At 40.1% G+C, this 25,442-nt stretch overlaps 1 protein-coding gene across 1 annotated transcript in view; it reads left to right on the forward strand.

Annotated features, from left to right (window-relative positions):
* lovit (loss of visual transmission) overlaps positions 1 to 25,442 on the forward strand; it is a 108,553-nt gene that overhangs the window by 40,527 nt on the left and 42,584 nt on the right. The window contains exons 3-6 of the mRNA XM_068225650.1: positions 2,706 to 2,918; positions 7,123 to 7,224; positions 11,862 to 11,986; positions 16,251 to 16,349. Coding sequence (XP_068081751.1) covers positions 2,706 to 2,918; positions 7,123 to 7,224; positions 11,862 to 11,986; positions 16,251 to 16,349 — 539 coding nt within the window. The remainder of the gene's footprint in view (positions 1 to 2,705; positions 2,919 to 7,122; positions 7,225 to 11,861; positions 11,987 to 16,250; positions 16,350 to 25,442) is intronic.

The raw sequence follows: 25,442 nt of genomic DNA on the forward strand, positions 1-25,442 counted from the left end.
AACCGAGCTCGATAGCTGCAGTCGCTTAAGTGCGGCCAGTATCCAGTATTCGGGAGATAGTAGGTTCGAACCCCACTGTCGGCAGCCCTGAAAATGATTTTCCGTGGTTTCCCATTTTCACACCAGGCAAATGCTGGGGCTGTACCTTAATTAAGGCCACGGCCGCTTCCTTCCCACTCCTAGCACTTTCCTTCCCATCGTCGCCATAAGACCTATCTGTGTCGGTGCGACGTAAAGCAACTAGCAAAAAAAAAATCCTTTCAACAGCTCAACTACGACTATCCATGAAAACATTATTCATTTCATCCACATAATGTGAATATTATTATGTGAATACGCATACGAGATTTTTATAGTAAGTAAATCCTACCATACTAAGCTTTATTTAAAAACATATGGTTTCTATCTGATGGACTTGGCTTGATATACACTCCTTTAGGCTATATAGGTTTTCATAATACTCCTTTAATCCTTCATTGAGATTTCCTTCTACTACATTACTACCTGCACTCGACCCAGTCTTAAGCTACTCATATTCTGCGTTAATTCCAATTCGTCTCTGCCTTCCTAATATCTATACTCTTCAACAACTATTCATTTCCTTCATTATAATATGTAGCTTATTTATTTCAACCCTGATCCTTCCCTAACTTATCCGTTTCTTCTCCAATATCTTCTTATATAACGTTTCCCTAGACGTAAAATGCTCAAATATAGCTATTTCAACTACACTGGATCCATGATATCTCATCACAAAGATATTTAATTTTCTTACCTAACATAAAATTATTTCATACCGTACTTCACCAATGACAAACAAGATATATATATCTTTGCCTAACCATACATATATATTGGTATCCATCTTAATATTAGGATGCTTTGTTAATTCATAACATATACTTCTCAACAGAAAGATCATTTCATGTCGTAGTAAACATTACGTAACTCACACTCTCATTGCAGGATTTCCATTGCATTGTTCTATGCTTAATACACATTGAAAGTTACTCCGATCTTATATATCGATTCTCGTTGAGGTTATATGCGCAGGTTAAATTACACTGGTTAAAAAAATATTGCAAGTACATCTATAAACGTTATTGTTCATCAATTCAATTTTGGATCAAGAAACTTAGCTTTTCATCCTGTGGTCCAGGATGATCTAGCCACAATCCATCCTACGGCTTCTGCATTCGGTCGATCGGGAACCACAGTCAGCTGGCTCCACGTTCAGATCAGGTGGGCTGGCTCAAAGAGTAGCGAAAACATCTCTAGGAATGCTGCCCATCTAGTATGTCACCATTTTCTTCTTTCGTGAGCTCATGATTAAAGAATAGATATCTGAGATAGGTCCATTCATGATGATTCTCTTAAAATACTGACAAATATGAATGCTTGTCTACCTTCAATATCAATTTAAACTGCTCTCTAATATACTATAATGGCTATGCTATTGCTTCCGAGTTCATTTAAGTTTTTTTTTATTTGATCTAATATTCTGCCCGTTTCGTTGCGCTATTATTTCTTAGTTTTCTTTCTTCCTTTCTTCACTGGATCTTCTAAATATGCTTGGCAATCTTGCTACCATGCCGGTCAATGCTGGTTTCGGCTCACATATGATAACGTATTTAGCTTATTTGATTTCTCTCTTCTTATTTAGCGAGAGTATAACTTCTTTCTAACAGATATACTTCTTTCCTCTATTTTCTCCCTTTCTTGATTGAAGATTACTTATTTTTACGTATTATCTGCGATTAACGCGATTGCCGAATGTGTCATCTATTTTTTGTTTCTCTAAACAATCTGATTCCGATTTTTTTCACCGCCATAGCGATTACGCTCTTTTAACTTCGGCGCTATATACCTCTGAACCATGCTGTATATGCATTCGCTCTGTTTAATTTCATTTCGCGTAAAATTAATTCACTCTGACTTGGCGAAATCTTGCATTACGGAAAGTGCAATAGTACACTTTACATCGGTCTGTTTTCAGACTAACTCTGCTTTATGGGAGTGAAAGCTGGGTGGACTCTGGATATCTTATTCGTGAGTTAGTAGTAACGGACATGAAAGTAGCGAGTGATTGCTGGTACAAACAGGTGGGAACAATGGCAGGAGGGTATTCGGATTGAGGAGATAAAGGCTAAGTTAGGAATGAGCTCGATAGATGAAGCTGCACGTATAAACCGGCTTCGGTGGTGGGGTCATATGAGGCGAATTGAGGACGATAGGTTACTTAGGGAAATAATGGAATCTGTTATGGAGGGTAAGAGAAGTAGTGGGAGACCAACACAATGATGGTTAGCCTCATTTTCTAACGATAAGAGGTATAGAACTGAATGAGGCCACAGCACTAGTTGAAAATAGAGGATTGTGGCGACATTTAGTAAATTCCCAGAGACTTGCGGACTGAACGCTGAAAGGCATAACGGTCTATAATGATTATATATGTATGTATGTCGACGATGGGATAGGAAATGGCTAGTAGTGGGAAAGAAGCGACCATGCCCTTAATTAAGGTACAGCCCTGGTATAGAAATTATATATATATGTATATCCATCTGCTTGTTTTACAACCTTTGTAATCCATGTTGACTATACGTAGGCTCATTTTCATTTTTACGGAAATATCTTTTTTTTTTTTTTTTTTTTGCTACAAATTAAGTACAAAATAAATTCTAAGAGATGTTAATTCTTGACAGGTTTGCTGCTGGTCCCCAATGGCGAGGATCTCGGTTACGCCATGGGGGATGAACGTCCATACGATAACTCCACAACCAGTCCCGCGCCGCCTCACAGCTCGTCGCATCCATGGGGCGTCTTCTTTACCATCGTAGGCACTGTATTACTGGATTTCGATGCCGATGCGTGCCAGAGTCCTGCTAGAGCGTACTTGCTGGATGTCACTATCCCAGGTAAGATGGCATTAAGAATTAATTTGAGACCTTCTATTTCGACTTCAAGACATACCTGTTAAATATTTATTAAAATTAGGGGAAATTAGGGTTCATGTTTTTGAACGTATTCCAAGCACCACAAAACGATACCTCACACCCAGGTATATTACCAACTAAACCTTTAGTCTTCACCGTTGGAGTATACAAAAGAACATCGATGGATTCGCCTTCATTTTCAGAACACAGCCGAAAACGTCCAAATAGGGGCGAAAACAAAGTGATAACAGTCCTCCAGGCTGGATGTTTATCACAGTTGGAGAGCTTTAGTATAGTGTATGTCCTCCACGAGCATTTATCACAGCTTAGCATCTACGTGGCATGCTCCGTATAAGTCGACGGAGGTCACGTTGCGGTATCAGGTCCCATTCTTCAATGAGAGCCTGTTCGAGGTCTTGGAGAGTCTGTGGCGGAACAGGACTCCCACGGGCACTTCTGTAGAGCCTATCCCACATATGCTCGATGGGGTTAAGGTCGGGACTGACTGCTGGCCATTCTATCTCTTGAATGTCTAGTTCTCGCAAGACAGCTCTGGTGATGCGCGCTACTTGAGCCCTGGCATTGTCGTGCATGAGTATGAATTCAGGGCCAACACCGCATGCAGCAACCAACAAATGCTGTAGCAGTATCTGCTCGAGGTACCTCGCAGCAGTAAGATTACCACGGACGATGACAAGATCCGTACGGCATTAATACTGATACCTTGATACCTTGATACTTTGTCCGAATCGGTCGCCTACCTGGAAAACACTGGGCATGTACTGCTCACCACGTCGTCTCCATACACGTTGACGTCCATCAGACTACGTCAGGGGAAATCTGGACTCGTCTGTGAACAACACAGGTCCCTGAATATTGAATTTTCACGACCGCATTGTAATCGAAACCGACTTTCAACCTATTAGGTCGTTGATGGTTAAAATATAATTTTGGTCCATTATTCAAAGGATGTACGAAGTACAAAAATTGGTATGCCACATACAGTATATATTTTCTGTATATCATTTTGACGAAAAATTTACATTTCGAATCTCGGAAACTGCCAGTACCTCTAGAACTGATACCCGATGACTTGCAAGGTCATCCATACCTGGTAAGACATGTTTACTCTTCTTGCTACCCTTCGCTAGCCCTTAAAATATTTTTGTTGGACCAAAATTACGATTATCGCTTCTGACACTTCGACCAGTCCACTCATATATCAACGTGCAATTATATCCACTAAAATTTGGATGTTTGTACTTCTCTGTGTATCGTATGTACCTGCAAACCTCAGATTGTCGCATCCAAATTCCGTGTTCACAACAGGTCTATAAAGTTAATCGCATTGCTGTTTATAAGTATCCAAGAATCATTTAGTAGCCATGATAGATGTCTGAATTTTACACAATATGCAATACCGATGAAATGATCAGCATTTTGGATTCGTTATCCCAACGGTAGAAGTTGTAGGCCTTTTAGCACGGCAGCGCATGGCGCTTAATGGAAGATTATCAGTCAAATACATCCTGCAGTGTGGTCAAAAGTTCAGTGCTTGTTTGTTTATCAGTTGTACGTTAAAGGTGTTGATGATACCACATGGAAGTCATGGTTGCCAATTTCTTCTTCTCCTTCTTCTTCCCCTGCCACGTATGTGTCTGTGTCGCAGATGTGGAGTTCATCCTCTCTGACGATCGGGTGCTCTTAAAGAGGCCAATCCTGTGTGGAGGGATGGTAACACTGTCAACTTAGTGTGTATGGAAAGGATCACATTGTTGTCGACATATGAGAGTAAAGCAGAGGCAAGCAAAATAATATTACTTCCGTACCCACCGACCTTGAAGCAGTTTCTCACTGAAATGTTCCTTTCTTCTATCGCCTTCCTCCACAGTATCCAGTAATCGGTAGATAATGGGTTCGAACCCCACTGTCGGCAGCCCTGAAGATGGTTTTCCGTGGTTTCCCATTTTCACATCAGGCAAATGCTAGCGCTGTACCTTAATTAAGGCCACGGCCGCTTTCTTTCCATTCCTACGCCTTTCCTATCCCATTGTCGCCATAAGACATATCTGTGTCGGTGCGACGTAAATCAAATAGCAAAAAAAAAAACCTCCACATTAAACTTGTGTAAGTATGAAGAAAATGTTTGTATATTTGTCCATGAGTTACTAGCAAACTTACCTCGCAGCCAATAACTACTGAACCCCTCTTCCACTCTACACCTATCTCACCTGTGTTGCGGGTTACACAAGAGTAATGTAACCGGTGTCCGGAGAACATAATATTGTGCCCACTGCGTGTGTTACGTGTTCCTGCGGGAAATAGCACAATTGGTAGGGCATAGTGGGTTTTTCTTGTTGCTAGTGGTTTAACGTCACACTAACAGATAAAAGGTGCTCGGTGATGTAAAAATGGGAAAGAGCTAGGATTGGGAAGGTAGTGGCCGTGGTCCCAGTATTTGTCTAATGCAACAATGGAAAACCACGGAAAAACACCTTCAGCACTGCCGATGGTGGGGTTCAAACCCGCAGTAGTTTTTATTCACAGTGTGTATACAGAAAAGTTTGAATAACGACATATCACGAAGAGAAGGGACATATTCTTCTTCCTCTTCTTTTTCCGTTTTTCCAACACCTTCGGGGTCGCGATTAAGAACTGTGTCGCACATATTGATTCGGCCCTGTTTTACGTCCAGGTGCCCTTTCTGACGGCAATCCTATGTGGAGAGATGTAATCATTCTGCGTGTTCCTCTGGTGGTTGGTATAATGGTGTGTTTTATGTATATTCAAGAACACTGGGGGCATGTTACATTGATGAATACTAAAGAGAATTGTTACCTTACATGAATCTGAAGAAGTGGCCGTTCTACTTTACCTGCTACATTAGTATCATCATAAGCCTTCACTCGCTGCCCAGCATAAGGATGTCTTCCGATCGTCGCCGATTACGGGTTCTTAGTTGACTGAATGGATCGATTGTAGAACCACAACGTCCGGCACAATGCTGGCACATCAACCCTGCCAAAGCTCCTTTTTGTAAAACCTGGTAGCCAGTTCTCTTTTCATTTTGTCGTTTCTCCTACTAACTCTTTTATCAGACTCGTGATTTGTTCGCTGTTGTTCTCGTGAACAATACGCCGCCACATTAGCCGATGAGATGGTGCACCCTCGTAGTTGCCGACGTCAATTTGGCGTTCCTTCATATTAATATAATTCATGATCATTAACATGCAATACAGTGCGTTTCGCGACAGTGTGTTACCATTCATTACAGTATGGCCTGCGCATTAGTCGCCCTCTGCAAGGGCTGCCGTTGACAAAAACCTGTAAAGGTGAAACAGTGCTTCTGATTAGGTGAACGTGATGGGTGCATCTTTATGAGGTTAAGACCTGATGAACGACCTCCTCAGGGTTGTATACGCTCAGGGCTTAAGGTCTGGGAATACAACGGGTCACAATAGAAATTTTCGCTTAATACACTTATCTTTATCACCGTTAGAAGTGTCCGTTATATCAACGACGCTCTGAGACTGCTAGAGCGCAGGGAGTGCAGACCAAAACCTCAGTTCATATTTCAGTAAGGTAATATCGTGTACTAGCGATCACTCATGCTTTCGCAAGGAACAATAATAATTCACTTCTGAAGTGGCCTACAGGATTGCCAGATTTGTCACAAATTAAAAACAAAATTTAAGATATCTAGGATAATCAAACGATGTTGGTGGTAATTGTTGTTTTAAGAGGAAGCACAACACTAACACTAATCAGAGAAAAAGAAAAGGAAGAGGTCCGATACTTGGAAGAATGAAAGTATCGGTAAAAGAAATGCGAAGACCACAAAGGGCGTGAAAATGAAAAACTCCTTAGTCCTCGTAAACATAATACCGTCAGGATCGAGTAAGGACAAGAGTTAGGATCTGCAGATTCTTTCCCATGCAGTCTCGTAATAATCGCCTTCATCTTTTTGTTTTATATCAGTCTTAATATTGTATCATATGTTCACTCTTCCAAATTAATTTGAAAATTTATCCCCTGTTCACTGACAGAATAGTCCAACTCTAACCAGTAACAATGAAACTGTCGTCATTTTACATGCCAGTGTTTATCCACAACGCAGGCGGTTGTCAGTCTCTGGGCTCGGGACATTGTATAATAAGCTGAGTAGTAATGAGAGTTCTTTTCACAGAGGACCACGCTCGAGGCCTCAGTACGTTCACAGTCATGGCTGGACTTGGAGGTTTCCTGGGGTACGCTCTTGGCGGCATCAACTGGGACGTCACAGCGCTCGGTAAGTATCCCTTTATCGCATTAATTCATTACTAGAGTGACGAAGGTAAGCTTCTTAGTGTCTGAGTAAGAGAAACCACGGTGTGATTAACTCCTCCATTGACCTTAACATTCGAAAGTATAAGGAAGATACGCTTGGGTATTCGAATGTGATTGAACGAATTGTATTAATCTAATATGCTTGGTTTCTCTTTTAGACAACCAGTACATTGTATATTTTTATTGGATACGTATTTAAATTCGTTCTGGGCCAATATAAGATAATACCCGTCTCCCATAATTTCGGAAACTACAGATCAGGGAGAGGGTATTGATTGTTGTAATAATTTCTTATTTTTGACATATGCAGTATACAAACGTTAATATCCTATAGAATAATTAGAAAACATAAAGAAAGCACAAATAAAGAAGTGTCCATAAAACATGATTAACCAAATTTAACACTTAAATGATTTAGGAAATGAACAGAAATAGAATGGCCTTAAATGAATGTTAGAAACACTATGGTAAGAAATGGAACTCAAAAAAGAAGAAACTTCTCCGACATGGACATGCAATGGAGCTCAACTGGATATCCCGAAAACGCGACCCCCAAAAGCGAGGTTCACCACAGTGGTCTGCAGTATGGGGTGCGTTTTCAATAATCTGATCGTAATGAAAATGTGCCAGACATTTTACTAGGTCTTTTGGAAATATGAACACTGAAGATTTTGCTCTGCCCATATAATTGGACTTACATCCAAGCACACAGCACATACGACCCATCTAACTAAATTATAAACATACTCAAAGGTAAGTGAAAATATAAAGAAAACCGTTTCTGAGAAGAACATGAGGACAATAACCTTATCGCCACCGGAATTGTTCGAAAACATACGCTTTTTTTATGAACAAACAGAGAGAGGCTCCATAACATTTTAAATGTTGATAAATAGGCAGCCGCCTCTGTGGTGTAGTGGTTAGCGTGATTAGCTGCCACCCCCGGAGGCCCGGGTTCGATTCCCGGCTCTGCCACGAAATTTGAAAAGTGGTACGAGGGCTGGAACGGGGTCCACTCAGCCTCGGGAGGTCAACTGAGTAGAGGTGGGTTCGATTCCCACCTCAGCCATCCTCGAAGTGGTTTTCCGTGGTTTCCCACTTCTCCTCCAGGCGAATGCCGGGATGGTACCTAACTTAAGGCCACGGCCGCTTCCTTCCCCCTTCCTTGCCTATCCCTTCCAATCTTCCCATCCCTCCACAAGGCCCCTGTTCAGCATAGCAGGTGAGGCCGCCTGGGCGAGGTACTGGTCATACTCCCCAGTTGTATCCCCCGACCAAGAGTCTGAAGCTCCAGGACACTGCCCTTGAGGCGGTAGAGGTGGGATCCCTCGCTAAGTCCGCGGGAAAAACCGAACCTGGAGGGTAAACAGATGATGATGATGATGATGATGATAAATAGGCATAATTTTCGATTAATAATATTCAAATTCCCGTAAATATCTGGTAACAACACAACTTACACAAATAAAAACAAACACGTACTAGCACTCCAACTGCCGCCATTGTAGGCAGTTTCGATAGGTCGGCTAAGGTCTGAGGTATGGTAGTTGGTCTTGCTCTAACGTTCTTGCGTTTACATTTCGAGATTTCACCTCGTAGTCATTTAAATAGAGGGTACTAGTTTCGGATACGTATTATAATACCACGGCCATCTAGATCTACGCTGCATCAAGTCGGTCGTGGTAATATTAACATTTAGATCAATGGCCTCCGTCTTACGGCACACACTGTAAAACTAATATGTAAATCCACAGCTTCCTGTTTAGGCTATGTCTTATGACTGGCGGTCATCTGAAATTAGCAGATGTTGATGTTTTACCAAGTCAGGAATGGAATGAGCCCCCATCTAGCGGCGAGGGTAGAAAATGTGTCGGCTGCCGAAGCCTGTCACACTCCTCTGGAGCAATGATAAATGGCTAACAGATGAGATGAAATGTTAATGGAGAGTGTTGCTGGGATGAAAGATGACAGGGAAAACGGAGTGCCCGGAGAAAAACCTGCCCCGCCTTCACTTTTTCCAGTACAAATCTCACATGGAGTGACCGGGATTTGAACCACGGTATCCAGCGGTGAGAGGCCGGCGCGCTGCCACCTGAGCCATGGAGGCTCTACCGCATGGGCTGTAGATTTGTATAAAAAAAATAAACCACTTTTCCCTTTGCGACAATCAAATGATCATAAATATGTCTCCCGGTCAGGGCCATCCATCAGCGGCTACTAATTTTAGATGGCAACCAGCCGTAAGACAGCCTGCACGGTTGCTACGTAGCAATTGTCTGACCATCCATCCAATCCTTACATCACTGCAAAACCGACTCCAAGACTCCAAGACATGGCGGCCGAAGTAGCCGGACTGCTGGTATTGGCTAACACAAAAATATCACGTACATATTATAGTAATGGCGGTAATTTAACATGACGTAACATAATTGGAAAAAAAAAATCACCGTTGCACGTATGAAAACACTTCGCGAACAACAACCAATCACATATGCTTTATTTTATTTCTTTCTGCTACCGCTTTTTCCCACACATGTGGGGTCGCGGGTGTGAACTGCGTCGCACATGTGGATTTGGCCCTGTTTTACGGCCGGATGCCCTTCCTGGTGCCAACCCTATATGGAGGGATGTAATCACTATTGCGTATTTCTGTGGTGGTTGGTAGTGTGGTATGTTGTCTGAATATGATGAGGGGAGTGTTGGGACGGACACATACCCGCAGTCCCCGAGCCAGAAGAATTAATCAGAAGCGATTAAAATCCCTGATCCGGCCGAGAATCGAACCCGGGACCCTCTGAACCGAAGGCCAGTACGCTGGCCAACGAGTCGGACAACAACCCAGCACATATAATCTACTAAAATAGATCGACAGACCCACAGCAGAAGAGAACAAGAAGCTGATTATTTCGAAATTTTACTTACTCAAATAACGTTTTCTCTTAGATTACGGCCGGGCTGAGTGGCTCAGACGGTTAAGGCGCTGGCCTTCTAACCCCAACTTGGCAGGTTTGATCCTGGCTCAGTCCGGTGGTATTTGAAGGTGCTCAAATACGACAGCCCCGTGCTGGTAGATTTACTGGCACGTAAAAGAACTCCTGCGGGACTAAATTCCGGCACCTTGGCGTCTCCGAAGACCTTAAAAAGTAGTTAGTGGGACGTAAAGCAAATAACATTATTATTATTATTATTATTATTATTATTATTATTATTATTATTATTATTATTATTATTATTATTATTATTATTATTATTATTAGATTTCGCTTTACTGGATGGATAGAAATACGTGATAAAACTGTTAAAATTATATTTATAACACCATTTTGAATGTTCAAAAATAAATTAAGGTGCAAAATTTGTCAATTCATTCACTCTCAGGAGAACTATGAAACATAACCTGTTGCCTTAGTATCGAAGTATTGGACAATTTATAATGTTCAGTACCCAATGAAAGGGAAGTAGGCCTACACCAGAAATGATTATGCTAACACAATGAACGGCCCTGGCGATGCTAACGTATGTGGGCACCTTACACAATGATGGTAATGAAATGTTCAGACACTAAGAATGTAATAGGTTTTTATCCACTGACGAACGAGTGCAAAAACTCTATTGTCTTTAATCACTGATGTCTTTAACCTTTAACTTCAGTCTGGTTGATCGGAAGGTAAAATCCTGCGTTACAAACCCAGCTAATCCCTCGAAATCGTTATTTATTCTTTGTAACAGTGTACAGATTGCTCCATCAGTCACACTTACAGTTTTCGTTATACTCAATCAATCAATCAATCAATCAATCAATCAATCAATCAATCAATCAATCAATCAATCAATCAATCAATCAATCAGTCAAACAATCAATCACAACTGATCTGCATTTAGGGCAGTCGGCCAGGTGGCAGATACCCTATCTGTTGTTTACCTAGCCTTTTCTTAAGTGATTGCAAAGACATTTGAAATGTGTTGAATATCTCCCTTGGTAAGTAATTCCAATACCTAACTCCCCTTCCCATAAACGAATATTTGCCCCAATTTGTCCTCTGGAATTCCAGCTTGATCTTCATATTGTGATCTTTCCTACTTTTAAAGAAACCACTCAAAACTGATGTCATTCCACGTTATCTCTCCACTGACAACTCGGAACATACTACTCGTCTCCTTTCTACCAAGTCTTCCCAGCCCTAACTCTGCAACATTTTTGTAACGTTACTGTGTTGTCGGAAATTAACCAGAACAAATCGATCTGCTTTTCTTTGGAATTTTTCAGTTCTTGAATCAAGTAATCCTGGTGAAGGTCCCAAGCGCTGGAACCATACTCTGAGTTAGAAACGTCGAAAAATACAAACAATCAGTTATCAATAGATGTAAACTGAAAGAGGAAAATTTTATAAACATATAAAAAATACCAGATTAACACGAGTCAGCTCATTTGTTTATGGTTTTACGACCCAGTTATAGTAGACATAAATCTAAAAATATTATAAATTTTGAGGCAATGCATTTCTGTAAAATGTTCACAGATTAATTTTCACAATTTTCCGAAAATGTTTTATTGACTAATGCCCCTTCCACAATCACTGATTCGGTTGTTGTGTGCAGGTATGCTGCTAGGAGGACATGTCCGCGCCGTCTTCACCGTGATCACCGTCATATTCGTGATCTGTGTCTCCCTCACCATCACCAGCTTCAGGGAGATCCCACTAGACGAGTTAGAACGTGACCAGGTATTTACTTCATTATACAATATTTTCCCCTTTATAGCTGTAGGCCTATATTCCAAGACGCTCTTAAAAAGTCTTGGGAATCAAGACTGAAATCAGGTAAACTTTCCCTAAGCGAACTTCGGATATTCCATGAAGTTCAAAAATTGACCCTTGGTTTTCATGGGCGTTAGAGAAACAGGTCATGAATAGAATTATTTTAAAATTCGGAATCAGAAACAGCATAGTGCCGAATTACAAAGATCTCTATTCATTTTTTTGTGTACAACAATATTGATCTAAAATGGTAAATATACAAACATTTACAAAGGATAAAAATATAGACTAAGCAAAATAAACTGTACAAGCCTACTGCAACTAAAACCCTATAGTTTACATTAGAGCGCCCGTGGCTCACACGGCAGCGCGCCGGTCTCTCACCGTTGGGTTCCGTGGTTGAAATCCCTGTCACTCCATGTGAGATTTGTGCTGGACAAAGCGGAGGTGGGACAGTTCTTTTCTCCGGGAACTCCAGTTTTCCCTGTCATATTTCATTCCAGTAACACTCTCCAATATCATTGCATTTCATCTCTTAAGCATTGCTCTAGAGGAGTGCGACAGGCTTCAGCGGCCGGCACAGTTCCTATCCTCGCCGCAAGATGGGGGTTTCATTCATTCTATTCCTGGCTGGAAACAGGCAGTAGATTTTCAATGACATAATTAAAGAAAAATTTACGTAAATACAACAGATGAGAGAGAGAATGGAAGGTCATGGAAAAACCGAAAGGAAAAAATGAATCCAAGTTATGTAAGAACCATCATAGCAGAAGGAATGATATGATAAGAAGATATCTAGGTTACTGTTAAGAGACATGGTATTATTCATGACTGCAATACGCGTAGAGACGGACTTTTGGGTCGGAGAAATGTGAGAGTAGGGAACATGGACGAAGGTCTTCATTCTGGTCTACGGGAAGGGACCTGAAGGAAACTAATTCATATTATCTAAATAAACCTTCATCTGCTTTGTATAGCAGTTTTAGGTCGGCTACTTTCCTCCAAGTAATGAGATGTAAGGTTCCAAGCACTTGATTAGTGCTTAAGTTTTAACAGAGACCCTGGCTCTGAGGATTGCATAGAAGAAAGACTGTACACGGTCAATATGGCGAGATTGGAAAAATAAGAAGACTTAGACCAGACTGGAGAGGCGTATTCGACAACCGGTAAAACAAAGGAAACGTTAAGTACTCTGAGGATATTTATATCTGTGTTGTCAGAAAACCTGTAAAGTAAACCTAAGAGTCGCATAGCACGCGAGGTGATCCTGTTTATGTGGGAAAATAAGCAACAATTTATTATCACAATTGAAATCGGTTAGTTCAGTATATTTAAGGTAAATAATAATATTTTTATTAAAAATGTTTCACATCTTGAAAAAAATGCGATGATTACTAGTAAGTATCATATCTGCTTTGTAGGCCTACCTCGATGAAACAGTTGTTTAACTATTAGCTTTAATTACTCCCGTAAGCCCAAATCATTGTTACGCCTATGCGAAAAGTTATTCTCTAAATGTTCGTATGTTTTTTGGTCATTCATCCGCACAGAGGCCTAAACGTCTCAAAATTTACCGGTGTAAGTTTGTGATTAGTGAGAAGCCTCAATCAATTAAGACAGCACTATAAAGAAGCATTTTGGACAACACGAGAAGTGAGATGGATCGCCACTGAGTTCCTCAGAACTCAAAACTACTGCATAATTCAAAACATTGCAGCAGTCGTACGACCATTGCATGTAGTTTTGTTTTGACCATGTGATTTAGGCCTCGAAATCTGCAAGAAATTCCAACGCCAATTATTGTGAGAAAGAATCATTTCGTATGTTGTGGCCACAGCATCTTGTCCATTCAATGGAACGAAACCACTCCTGTTCTCCGTAACTCAGTACAAATATCAGGCCAGTAAAATTCTTTAGAGTTCTGCCTTCAAACCCTAATTCGTCAGTGTGAACACGTGCTCTGTTTAAAAAAATGAAAATAATGAAAATAATAATAATAATAATAATAATAATAATAATAATAATAATAATAATAATAATAATAATAATAATAATAATAATAATAATAATAATAATTTTATCTGATATGTAACTTTTCAGTTGGAATACCCTATGTAAATCCACATAAAACAATAAATCCCAATATCCTCCAAAATAGAGCCAAATGCAAAGAAGAATTAACTACATCTTATTCAGTTTCCTTTAGTCTTTCTTCTTTTGGGTGAGTAGTATTTTTACGATACCCTATGCAAGCCAAGCGTCTTTGGAATAAACCTTCATCTGCTTTGTATAGCAGTTTTAGGTCGGCTACTTTCCTCCGAGTTATGAGATTTAAGGTTCCAAGCATCGGGTTGCATCGGGTTAAAACTTACACTGAGAAAACACAAGTTTCTGCACCAAACTTCAACGAGGCGGCTCCTTCCATCATGGTTAATGGCAAGACGATGCACAATATCGATCAATATCCTTACCTTGGCAGCCACCTCTCAACAAATGCTAACATAGACTCTGAAATACGGCTCAGGTGAGCTATTGTGGTGTATGATCGTCTCCTCAAACAGGTCTTCGACAGCAATGACCTCAGGGTCCAGACAAAGTCATTTACAACTTCGTAGTGACACCAACAATTATTTAAGGATGCGAGACTTAGACTACTTACAGCAGACACTTAAAATGTCTGGAAAAATACCACCAGCACTGTATTAGACGAAGGAGTAAAGTATCAGAAGTATCGAACATGCATTAGTATCTTGAAATAAGCCAATACCATGAGGATTAAGGCAACGATTATCAAACATCAACGTATCTTGAAATAGGCCAATACCATGAGGATTAAGGCAATGATTATCAAACATCAACGTATCTTGAAATAAGCCAATACAATGAGGATTAAGGCAATGATTATCAAATATCAACGTATCTTTAAATAGGTCAATACCATGAGGATTAAGGCAATGATTATCAAATATCAACGTATCTTGAAATAAGCCAATACCATGAGGATTAAGGCAATGATTATCAAATATCAACGTATCTTGAAATAAGTCAATACCATGAGGATTAAGGCAATGATTATCAAATGTCAACGTATCTTGAAATAAGCCAATACAATGAGGATTAAGGCAATGATTATCAAAGATCAACGTATCTTGAAATAAGTCAATACCATGAGGATTAAGGCAATGATTATCAAATATCAACGTATCTTGAAATAAGCCAATACCATGAGGATTAAGGCAATGATTATCAAACATCAACGTATCTTGAAATAAGCCAATACCATGAGGATTAAGGCAATGATTATCAAATATCAACGTATCTTTAAATAGGTCAATACCATGAGGATTAAGGCAATTATCAAATATCAACGTCATTGGGTCGACCACTTCGTCTGCTTGCCTAACACAAGCCATCCAAAGCAGGTTATGTATTCTCAATTGAAACATGAAAATTTATGAATTTATGAAAAAGTGCCAAATTGACTATAACTGTAAGAATACAGTGTCTCATTGGCCGATGTAGGGAGGATGTGTTCACGAAGGCCCCACGATATTTTGAGATCATAGTAAAAATCGAGAAAGCAGATAAGAAATAACCGCCAGGATCTACAGTAACAAGAAACATTTGGTAGATTTGATCTGTCAGAATTGGGACAGAGCTTGTGGTTCTTTGGCCCTCTAATAACCCATCATCGACAATACTGAATACTCGGAAGACAATCACTCACCAGAGATATGTCAATAATGATTCTACAATAAACTCCGCAAGAAAATAAAATTGTTCCCAGGCCCTGTATTTACAACACTAAAAGGAACTTAACTAAGGAAGTTTTATATTCATTAGGTAAATTTTCATTGATTTCAAAAATGCCATGTATAAATATTTATATTATGTAAATCTACCATGTGTTGTACATGTCTATGTATGAGCTTTTGTGACATATCTCATCCTATTTGAATTACAAGTACTGACAATAAAGAATATTTTGAAATTTAATTTAAATTCATATCTCTTCCCTTTCATAGTTTCAGTTTATTTGAAACTGTAATTCTACTACCAACTACTACAACGATTCCAAGGACACTTGAGAACCGCTCGTGTCAGTAACAGGTCGTTCTACTTAATTGACAAGTTTCCCACCCACGTAGAAAGTAAAATCCCAGTGTATTTCCTAATGGCATAGAGCCCCGCTGCGCTGAGCTAACCACCATTCATTTGTGTGCTAATGCAGGTTGCGACGGCTCAGGGGGAGAGGACGAAGATTGTCGCAGAGCATGACAAGGGGTACGGCGCCTTGGACGGCGAGGCGGCAGTGACCCCAGTACAGCAGGTAAGAGAACTCGATACTTCACCATCTGATACATCGCTAGATAAAGCAGTTTCATTTTATTTCCTTTATTATTTCATTTGAGATATCGAAACCTAATAAAATAGCTCAGACTCCACAGAGGTCTTCCGGACCCACAACAGCGAGTTACAACTGAAGTTCAAACGTCTCAGTATGTCTCATTACGTGTCCCAGAAATTCAATGTTCCTTTTATTAACATTTTAAATAATTTATAAGTCTCCGTAATATTTATTTATTTGTCATAAGTCTGTACAGAGTTCTCCTCCATTTTCACAGACCCTATACATAGGTGTACATAAATGCCTGAATGAGGTTTTTTTAAATGTTTTTAAATGAAAGATTCCATGATCGAATTAAATTGTCATGCATGCATGAATAAATGAATGAACACTTCTCTCCCAGTCACGGATAGCCACCAACTGAGGAGAGAGCATTCGGTTCGCAGGATAAATGCATGGATGGGATTGTGCATAACTACTGCCCGGTCGTGTTATCCACCCCTGGGGAGAAAAGGAGCCGCCTTCTCAAGGATAACACGTCCGGCCCTTTCTCTTGAGGCCCAAACGGAAGACCCCACCTGATCTAATAGCTGTCAAACACTAATTTCTCACCACTCCCTGATTTCTGCGAGACACACGTAAGCGGAAATCCCGCTCCTCATGTGCCCCCCTCCCTATACTTATTTCTCTGTTGCATTTAGGTCACTCTACATATTCGATTGGGATGGGCCCGTCCTATCCCGTCCTACTTCGGTTATATCCTTACATAAGTGTATAAATTAATGAATTAATTAATTAATTGGCTATGATTCCTTGCCTGAATTAGTGCCTCCTTGCACAGGCGGATCGCCATTCCACATGCAAGAAGTCTCTGTAATACATCACGAATTGTTATGTGGTCTGTCCAGGGAATTCTTAATATGCGTCTGTAGAACCACATCTTAAATGCTTCTAACATGTTTGTAGTGCTTACAGTCAGTGTCCATGTTTTTCCGCCGTATAGGAAGACTGTGAAAACGTAGCATTTCACCAACCGAAGCTTAGTTTGTTGGCCTATTTTCAAAATGGTAACTTCTCAGTATAGAACTAATCTTGAAAAAGGCATTTGGTGGCTGTCCTATTCGGCATTTGATTTTGACTGATTAATCCCAATCTGAATTCACACAGCTCCCTAGGTATTTAAACTTCTTCACTGTCAATGTATGTACCGTTTATAAATAATTTTTCTTAAATGTTATCCTTTCCACGTTTTTTTTAAAACATAACAGTACCCTTACTTCTGATATATTCTTGTTGTTGTTGTAGACCTTCCAAAGAATCAGCAAATACGGTTATATCATTTGCGTACCTGATATGTTTGAGACTCCCACCATTAATAAGAACTATCTAGCCAAAATCTATTAACGTCTCTCTGAAGATAAACTCTGAAAATAAACTGAAGAGTACTGAAGACAAAACGGACCCTTGTCGGACACCAGACTGGATTACAATATTTGCTAAGTTAACTCCTTCAACTCTTGTGTTAGCTATTTGATTTCAGTATAAGTTGTTAATAATAAATACATCCTAATCGTCAGCTCCAGTTCTTTGAGGATGGGTATCACTTTAAAATGTTTTACAATGCTAGATGCCTCATAATCTATGAAGCAAGCAAATATATATCACATCTTTGAACTTAAACCTTTACATTAAAAGTCGCTTTTCTAGTAACAAGGGCATTCCTAAAGCCAATGTGGATGCCAGACATTTGTTCCTCACAACGACGACATACACGGCTGTAAATAATTTTAGGAAAGGTTTTTAACAGGTGGCTCATTAGGCTTATCGTTCCTTAATGCCCACATTCAACATGCTACTTAGGGACAGAGATGAAGGTAAAATGTAACTATTCTTTAGCAATTTTTCCTGTGTTGTAAATATCATTAAAGAGTCATGTGATGATGCTAGTGGGTAACAGCTGCGAAAGTTCCACGGGGACTCAATCGGGTCATGGTGCCTTTCCATCTTTGCCAAGTTTTATTTCCCTCGTAACCTATTCCTTGATAATATCAGGGCTGGATTCAGAACTGACATCATTTATGTACCACATCATGTGTATCTCCATCAGAAAGTTTCTCTGTGCACGTTTTACACACATCAGTCCTCTCCCCATTGTCGACATTAAATCACCATTCAGATCTACAAGTCTTAGGTCGATATCTTCCAACGGCACATTATACGAAATTGCAAAACATTTTTGTCAGAAGCCCTATGCGCATCGGAATCTATAACTCTAGGAGGTCAACTGCAGGAAAACTGCAGACCTCTGCAAACGAATAATTAGTTGGACCTAGTGACTGCATCTCTAATTTTTTAAATGAACTAGCAGTTTCCCACGGCTTCGCTCGCGTGGATATCGTAATTTGTTAAAAAGTAAACGTTCCTCGGTAGTAATCATGAATATAATAATTTAAAAATAATTTAACTCCTTTTAATTTTTTTCGCGCACGTTAAGTATCTTTTGGGACAACAAAAATATACATGTTCCTGTATTTTTAAAGGATTTTATCTGAAAATCCCTAAAGTATAAAAACTCACCGAAAAACTGAGTTCCATTTACCCCAGAAACTCATTGTGAAGCACATTTGTGGTATTGCCTTTTGGGGACAAGATGACCATGCGACATAGAATTGCATGTGTAAGAAACAGTCTTCACTAAAGTCGAAAAAAAAAACCAGGTTTATTTATTTTTAAAGGAGATTCCAAATACCTATTTCCACGTCTGTAACATCTTCAGTTTTGAGATATAAGTATCCCTATAAAAATAATTCAACCCCTATATCAGTCCTTCCCCCACCCCCACCTAAGTGGATTTTCCGAAAACAAAAAGCACATGTTTCTTTATTTTTAAAGGAGATTCCAAATACCAATTTTTACGTCTGTAACATCTTCAGTTTTTTAGATATAAGTATCCTCATAAAAAAGAATTAAACTGTTTTTTCACTTCTCTTTACGCCCGTAAAGAATCTTATCCGAAAACAAAAAATACATGTTCCTGTATTTTTAAAAATTTTCCGAATACCAAGTTTCATGTCTGTAACATGTTAAGTTTTCTACATATACTGTAGATATACCGGTACTCATTTTAAAAATTCGCCTGCGTTTTAAATTCTTTTCAGCCCCTTAAGTGTAATTTCCGAAAACAAAAAGACACGTATTTCTTTATTTTAAAAGGAGGTTCCAAATACCAGTTTTCACGTCTGTAACATCTTCAGGATTTTTTTAGTTATAAGTATCCTCATACAAAGAATTCAACAATTTTTTTCAATTCTTTCAACCCTTTAAGAGGATTTTCTGAAAACAAAAGAATACGTGTTTCTTTAATTTTAAAGTAGATTCCAAATACCAACGTTCACGTCTGCAACAGCTTTAGTTTTTGAAATATAAGTATCCACATACAAAGAATTCAACTAATTTTTCAAATCTTTCATCCCAATTTAATTGGATTTTCCAAAAACAAAAATACTTTTTTTTTTAAAGGAGACTCCAATTACCAATTTTCACGTCTCTGACATCTTCAGTTTTTGATATATCAGCATCCTAATAAAAAGGATTCAACTCTCTTTTCAGTCCTTTTTACTCCTCTCCCACTCCCCTTAGTGTTCTTCCCGCAAACAAAACAATAGCCTACATGCATCTTTACTTTTAAAATAGATTAAAATACCCATTTTCTCGACTGTAACATATTAAGTTTTTGAGATACACTGTATATATATGCTCATTTTGAAAATTCACCCCCTTTACAGTTCCTCTTGTGTGGATTTTCCGAAAACAAATTATCTATGTTTCTTTACATTTAGAGGAGATTCTAAGTACTAATTTTCACGTCTGTAACATGTTACGTTTCTGAGATATACTGTAGATATAGGTCTAATCTTCTTAAAATTCAACCCATTTGTCATTCCTGTTCATCCACCCATTAACTGGATTTTCCAGAAACAAAAAATATTTGTTTCATTATTTTTAAAGGATATTCCAAATACCAACTTTCATGTCTGTAACATCTTCGGTTTCTGAGATATAAATGCGCTCATAAAAGGTATTTAACCCTTTCTTCAGCCTATTTCACCCCCTCCCCTTAATGGAATTTTCCGAAAGTAAAAAATACGTGTCTTTTTTTTAAAAAAAAAAGAGATCCAAATACCAATTTTTACGTCTGCAAACTTTTAAGTTCTTGAGATATAGATATACTCCCTTTGAGAAGGAATATCCAAAAACCCTCTCTTAGTGAGCACCTACACTCTAATAAAAATGTGTTCCCAAAATTTCATATCATTATGTCCAGTCGTTTTTTCTAGGCGATGATGAATCAGTCAGTCAGTGAGTCAGGACATGTTATTTTATATACACAGTTAAAAAATAGGGGAACATGTTTTGTAACGTCTGGTATGTGAACGTTAATTTGGTAGATGGGGTTCCAATGATCGCATAGCATTCCTTGAGACCTTAGCTGCGCAGGGTATGTCAAATCGAAGTTATACTCCATCTGTAGGCGTAGCCATGCATTTAACTGTCAGGTGATCCCTCAAAACAAAAGTGAATGGCGGTGCGTCCGTGTGCCGTTGTGAGGTACACAGGCTACTGCGGTTATTTGAGCACGTTGTACATAAATCAGCACATCCCATGAGACATCTTAACGAGGTTCAAGTCGGAAGGGGCGTAACTTTGATCCAGGAAGGATGGACTTTTCGTCGTGTTGCTGTGAATCGTAATGCCTCTCAGTCACCTCTTGTGGAATCGCTACAGTGAGACAGGCCAGTTCACAAAGAGGGCTGGACGAGGTCGTGGTCGCATGACAACCCCACAGGATGACCGATATCTGACCATCTGTGCGTTGCGGCGTCGTTCAGCAACTGACAGAGAACTGCAACAAGACCTCAGAAGGGTCACTAGAGTCACTGTGTCTGACCAGACAGTAAGGAACAGGTTAAGAGAAGTGTCCTTACGGCCCAGACGTCCTGTTCGAGTGCCCCGTTTAACGCAGCAACATCGCGCAGCTCCCATTCTGTTTGCCCGTACCCACGTCAACTGGCAACTTCGCCAGTAGAGACCTGTGTTGTTCACAGACGAGTCCAGATTTCCCCTGACACAGCGTGATGAACGTCAACGTGTATGGAGACGTCGTGGTGAGCAGTACATGGTAAATGTTGTCTAGGAAGGCGACCGATTCGGACAAGGTTCTGTGATGATGTGGGGTGGCATCAGTATTGATGGCCGTACGAATCTTGTCGTCGTCCGTGGTAATCTTACCGCTGCGGGGTACGTCGAGCAGATACTGCTACAGCATGTGTTGGTTGCTGCATACGGTGTTGGCCCTGAATTCCTACTCATACACGACAATGCCAGGGCTCATGTAGCGCGCATCACCAGAGCTGTCTTGCGAGAGCTGGACATTCAAAAGATAGAATGGCCAGCAGACAGTCCCGACCTTAATCCCGTCGAGCATGTGTGGGATAGGCTTGACAGAAGTGTTCGTGGGCGTCCTGTTCCACTCCAGACTCTTCAAGACCTCGAACAGGCTCTCATTGAAAAATGGGGTCTGATACCGCAACGTGACCTCCGTCGACTTATACGAAGCATGCCACGTACAGTTACTCCCATAAATATTCGGTCAGTCTGATTTTTCACACACTTTTATTGGGTAGTTATTCTTACGCTATAATGATAACGTTTAATACAATGAAACATGTAGGAAAACATAGTAACACGTTCTACAAACATTGTGATCTAATTCAAAATCTTCTGACAGTCATTAGTACGCCCTCTGTCGTACATTAAATAAAAGCAATAATTCAAGTGCCACCTCAAAAATATTCGGCCACTATACAAAAAGCAACATAAACTCGCATAATTCACAACAATGTTACACATTCTGTACTGTGTAGGTCCACCTTGATGTTTTAGGACCTATTCCAGTCGATTCGGCATACTGGCGATAAGTTTCTTGATATAATCAGGGCTTAATGCCGCCCATTCTTGTAGCAGTCTCCTCTTCAAGTCTCTGAAGGAACTTGGCCGTCGCAATTGCAGAGCTGCCTTCATTCGACTCCATACCTTCTCGATGGGGTTCAGGTCGGGTGATTGTGGTGGGGTTTCAAGACCTTCGGGCAGTTGCATAACAGCCACTCCCTGATAAGTTACGACTTGTGCTTGAGGTCGATATCTTGGTAGAACTTGAAAGTACGCTGTATACCAAGTTGTTCCGCAAATTGTCACAAATTGTTTTTGAGGATAGCCAAATACCCCCTTTTTTGTCAAAGTGTCTTCAATGAAACTCAGTGCACCAACCCCGTTCGATGCTACACATCCCTACACGATTGCTCTTCTTCCACATTTTTTTAACGTTGCTTGTAAATTGCTTGTTCTCAGTTCCTCGTGACGTTTCCGCCACACAAATTGCTTTCCACCGGACCCGAAGACGTTGAAATTTGACTCATCAACAAATAACACATCCTCCCACCAAGCACTGGGTTTGCGTACGAAGGTTTTTGGGAACTCTAGCCGCTTGTTTTTATTTACTGCACTAATGTATGGTTTCCTCCTAGCTCTTCTCCGAAAGAACTCATTCCTTCGCAGTGCTCTTCGCACGGTATCAGTACCCACTTTCTTTCCATACTCCTCTAAAACAGCTGCTGCCAGTTTCGGAGCACTAATTTTCGGATTTCGTTTTCCATTCTGAAGCACAACCGCTCCTCTCGTTGTGTCAGCCTTCTTGGTCTGCCTGTATGGGGAATTGAATCAATTCTGTCTTCATTTTTGCATCGTCTTATTATATCTCCAATGGTTGTTCTGGTTATGTTAAGCATCTGCGATATCTGTCTATGCGATTTACCTCGAGCACGATGGAATATCACGAGCTGGCGTTCTTCAAAAGTGCTATTGTGTTGTCTTTTGCACCCCATTTGATACCATTCCGCAACACTGCAGCAAATGATTTCTGCACGACGTGTCTCGCGGCACGGCGCTCCTGAACTGAACGTTTTGCAACGCTATCTGCCCTGTCTCTGTCAATGAACACAACGGCAATCCCGGCCTTTTCGTGTGACCGAATATATTTGAGGCGTGTCATTTCACCCATGTGGGCAATGTCCTTTCTTTTACAGCATACTGTACATCAATGTTCCGTGATTCCTCTTCGGCCTAAGCAACCAAATGTAGTTTCATAACTTGGACACATTTGATTTCACATTCGACTTATGGGTGCGTTATTGTCATCACTTTTTCGCGGATTTTATAAGTGGCCGAATATTTATGGGAGTGACTGTAGGTGCCATGCTGTGATAAATGCTCGTGGTGAACATACACCACACTTAAGCTCCCCAACCGTGATAAAAATCCACCCTGAAGGACTGTTATCACTTTGTTTTCGCCCCTATTTGGATTTTTCCGTTTGTGTTCTGAAAATGAACGTCAACGGTAAAGAATAAAGGTTTAGTTGGTAATATACCTGGGTGTCAGGTATTGTTTTGTTGAGCATGGTATACGTTCAAAAACATGTCCCCCTATTTTTTTGAACTGTGTATATAATGTAGATTTCCCGCATCAGCATAAGAATGAACCCTGTATTTAACCGATATAGAACCAATATTTAGACCAATCACAAAAACAACAACAATAACATTTAACAACACTCTTCAAACTCCTGCGGGACTAAATGCCGACACCTCGGCGTCTCCGAAAACCGTAAAAGTAGTTATTAGGGCGTAAAGCCAATTATTATTAAATTTCCCCACTAGAACTAATTTTAATAAATTTCAAGAATGTTATGATTGATTGTCTTTGATTTTGAACATATTATTTTATTGCTATTTTTAATTTCTCACGTTTCCAGGAATAGATAAAGTAATTCTGTGCCGCACTTGCATTTGAAAACCACTCTGCTAAACCACATCATTAGTGAAGAGCTATCTACTTCCCATCATAACAGTGTGATAGATGATTGCAATACATCTCGGCTTATTTAACAACTCTTCTCAAGAAAGCACCACTTAAGAATAATGATCTGCCATTTGTACGAAGAAAGCTGCGAGAATATTAATATACGGCTTTTCACACTTCCAGCATTCCTTGTTTCAATCAAAACATTCCTACTAAATTAGTTGGCGATATGAGTCGGGACAATATCATGTTTACTAAAGAAGTAAACAAAATTAGAAAAGAGATGATTGCTACTTTCTCTTCTGCTCGGGTCTTTCAAGCACCTGACTGAAGATGGTGAATTAGGGTCCGAATTCTGGCATTATGTTCTGCTCATGTATAACCGCTGTTAGAGAAGCTACACTCTAAACGTATTTTTTTAACAAATAAGTTTTGAGCCTCTTAAATGTTATTTGCTTTACATCCCACTAACTACTTTTTCGGTTTTCGGAGACGCCGAAGTGCCGGAATTTAGTCCCGCAGGAATTCTTTTGCGTGCCTATAAATCTACCGACACGAGGCTGTCGTATTTGAGCACCTTCAAATACCACCGGACTGAGCCAGGATCGAACCTGCCAAGTTGGGGAGCTTTGAGCCTACGTAGAATAATTGCTTAGGAACACCCTCCTATGATAAAGATTATGGAATCGCATTCTGACACAGTCGGTTAACATTTAAGTGTCCGGCTCCATGGCTAAATGGTTAGCGTGCTGGCCTTTGGTCACAGGGGTCCCAGGTTCGATTCCCGGCAGGGTCGGGAATTTTTACCATAATTGGTTAATTTCGCTGGCACGGGGGCTGGGTGTATGTGTCGTCTTCATCATCATTTCATCCTCATCATGCGCGCAGGTCGCCTAGGGGAGTCAAATCAAAGGACCTGCATCTGGCGAGCCGAACTTGTCCTCGCACACTCCCGGCACTAAAAGCCATACACCATTTCATTTTCAACATTTAAATGTAGCAGGTTTGCAGTGGTAACAGAAATAGGTTTCAGACTCACTAGTGAAATGACAAAGATGAAGGAGCGTGTAACGGATTACTTAGCAGGGCTTTTCACTAATTAAAACAGGAAACCAATTGATTTAAATTAGTTTTAAGTATTTAAATGTCTCAATCTAC

Source organism: Anabrus simplex, chromosome 1 (genome assembly GCF_040414725.1).
Source record: "Anabrus simplex isolate iqAnaSimp1 chromosome 1, ASM4041472v1, whole genome shotgun sequence".
In the NCBI taxonomy this organism is placed as follows: Eukaryota; Metazoa; Arthropoda; class Insecta; order Orthoptera; family Tettigoniidae; genus Anabrus; species Anabrus simplex.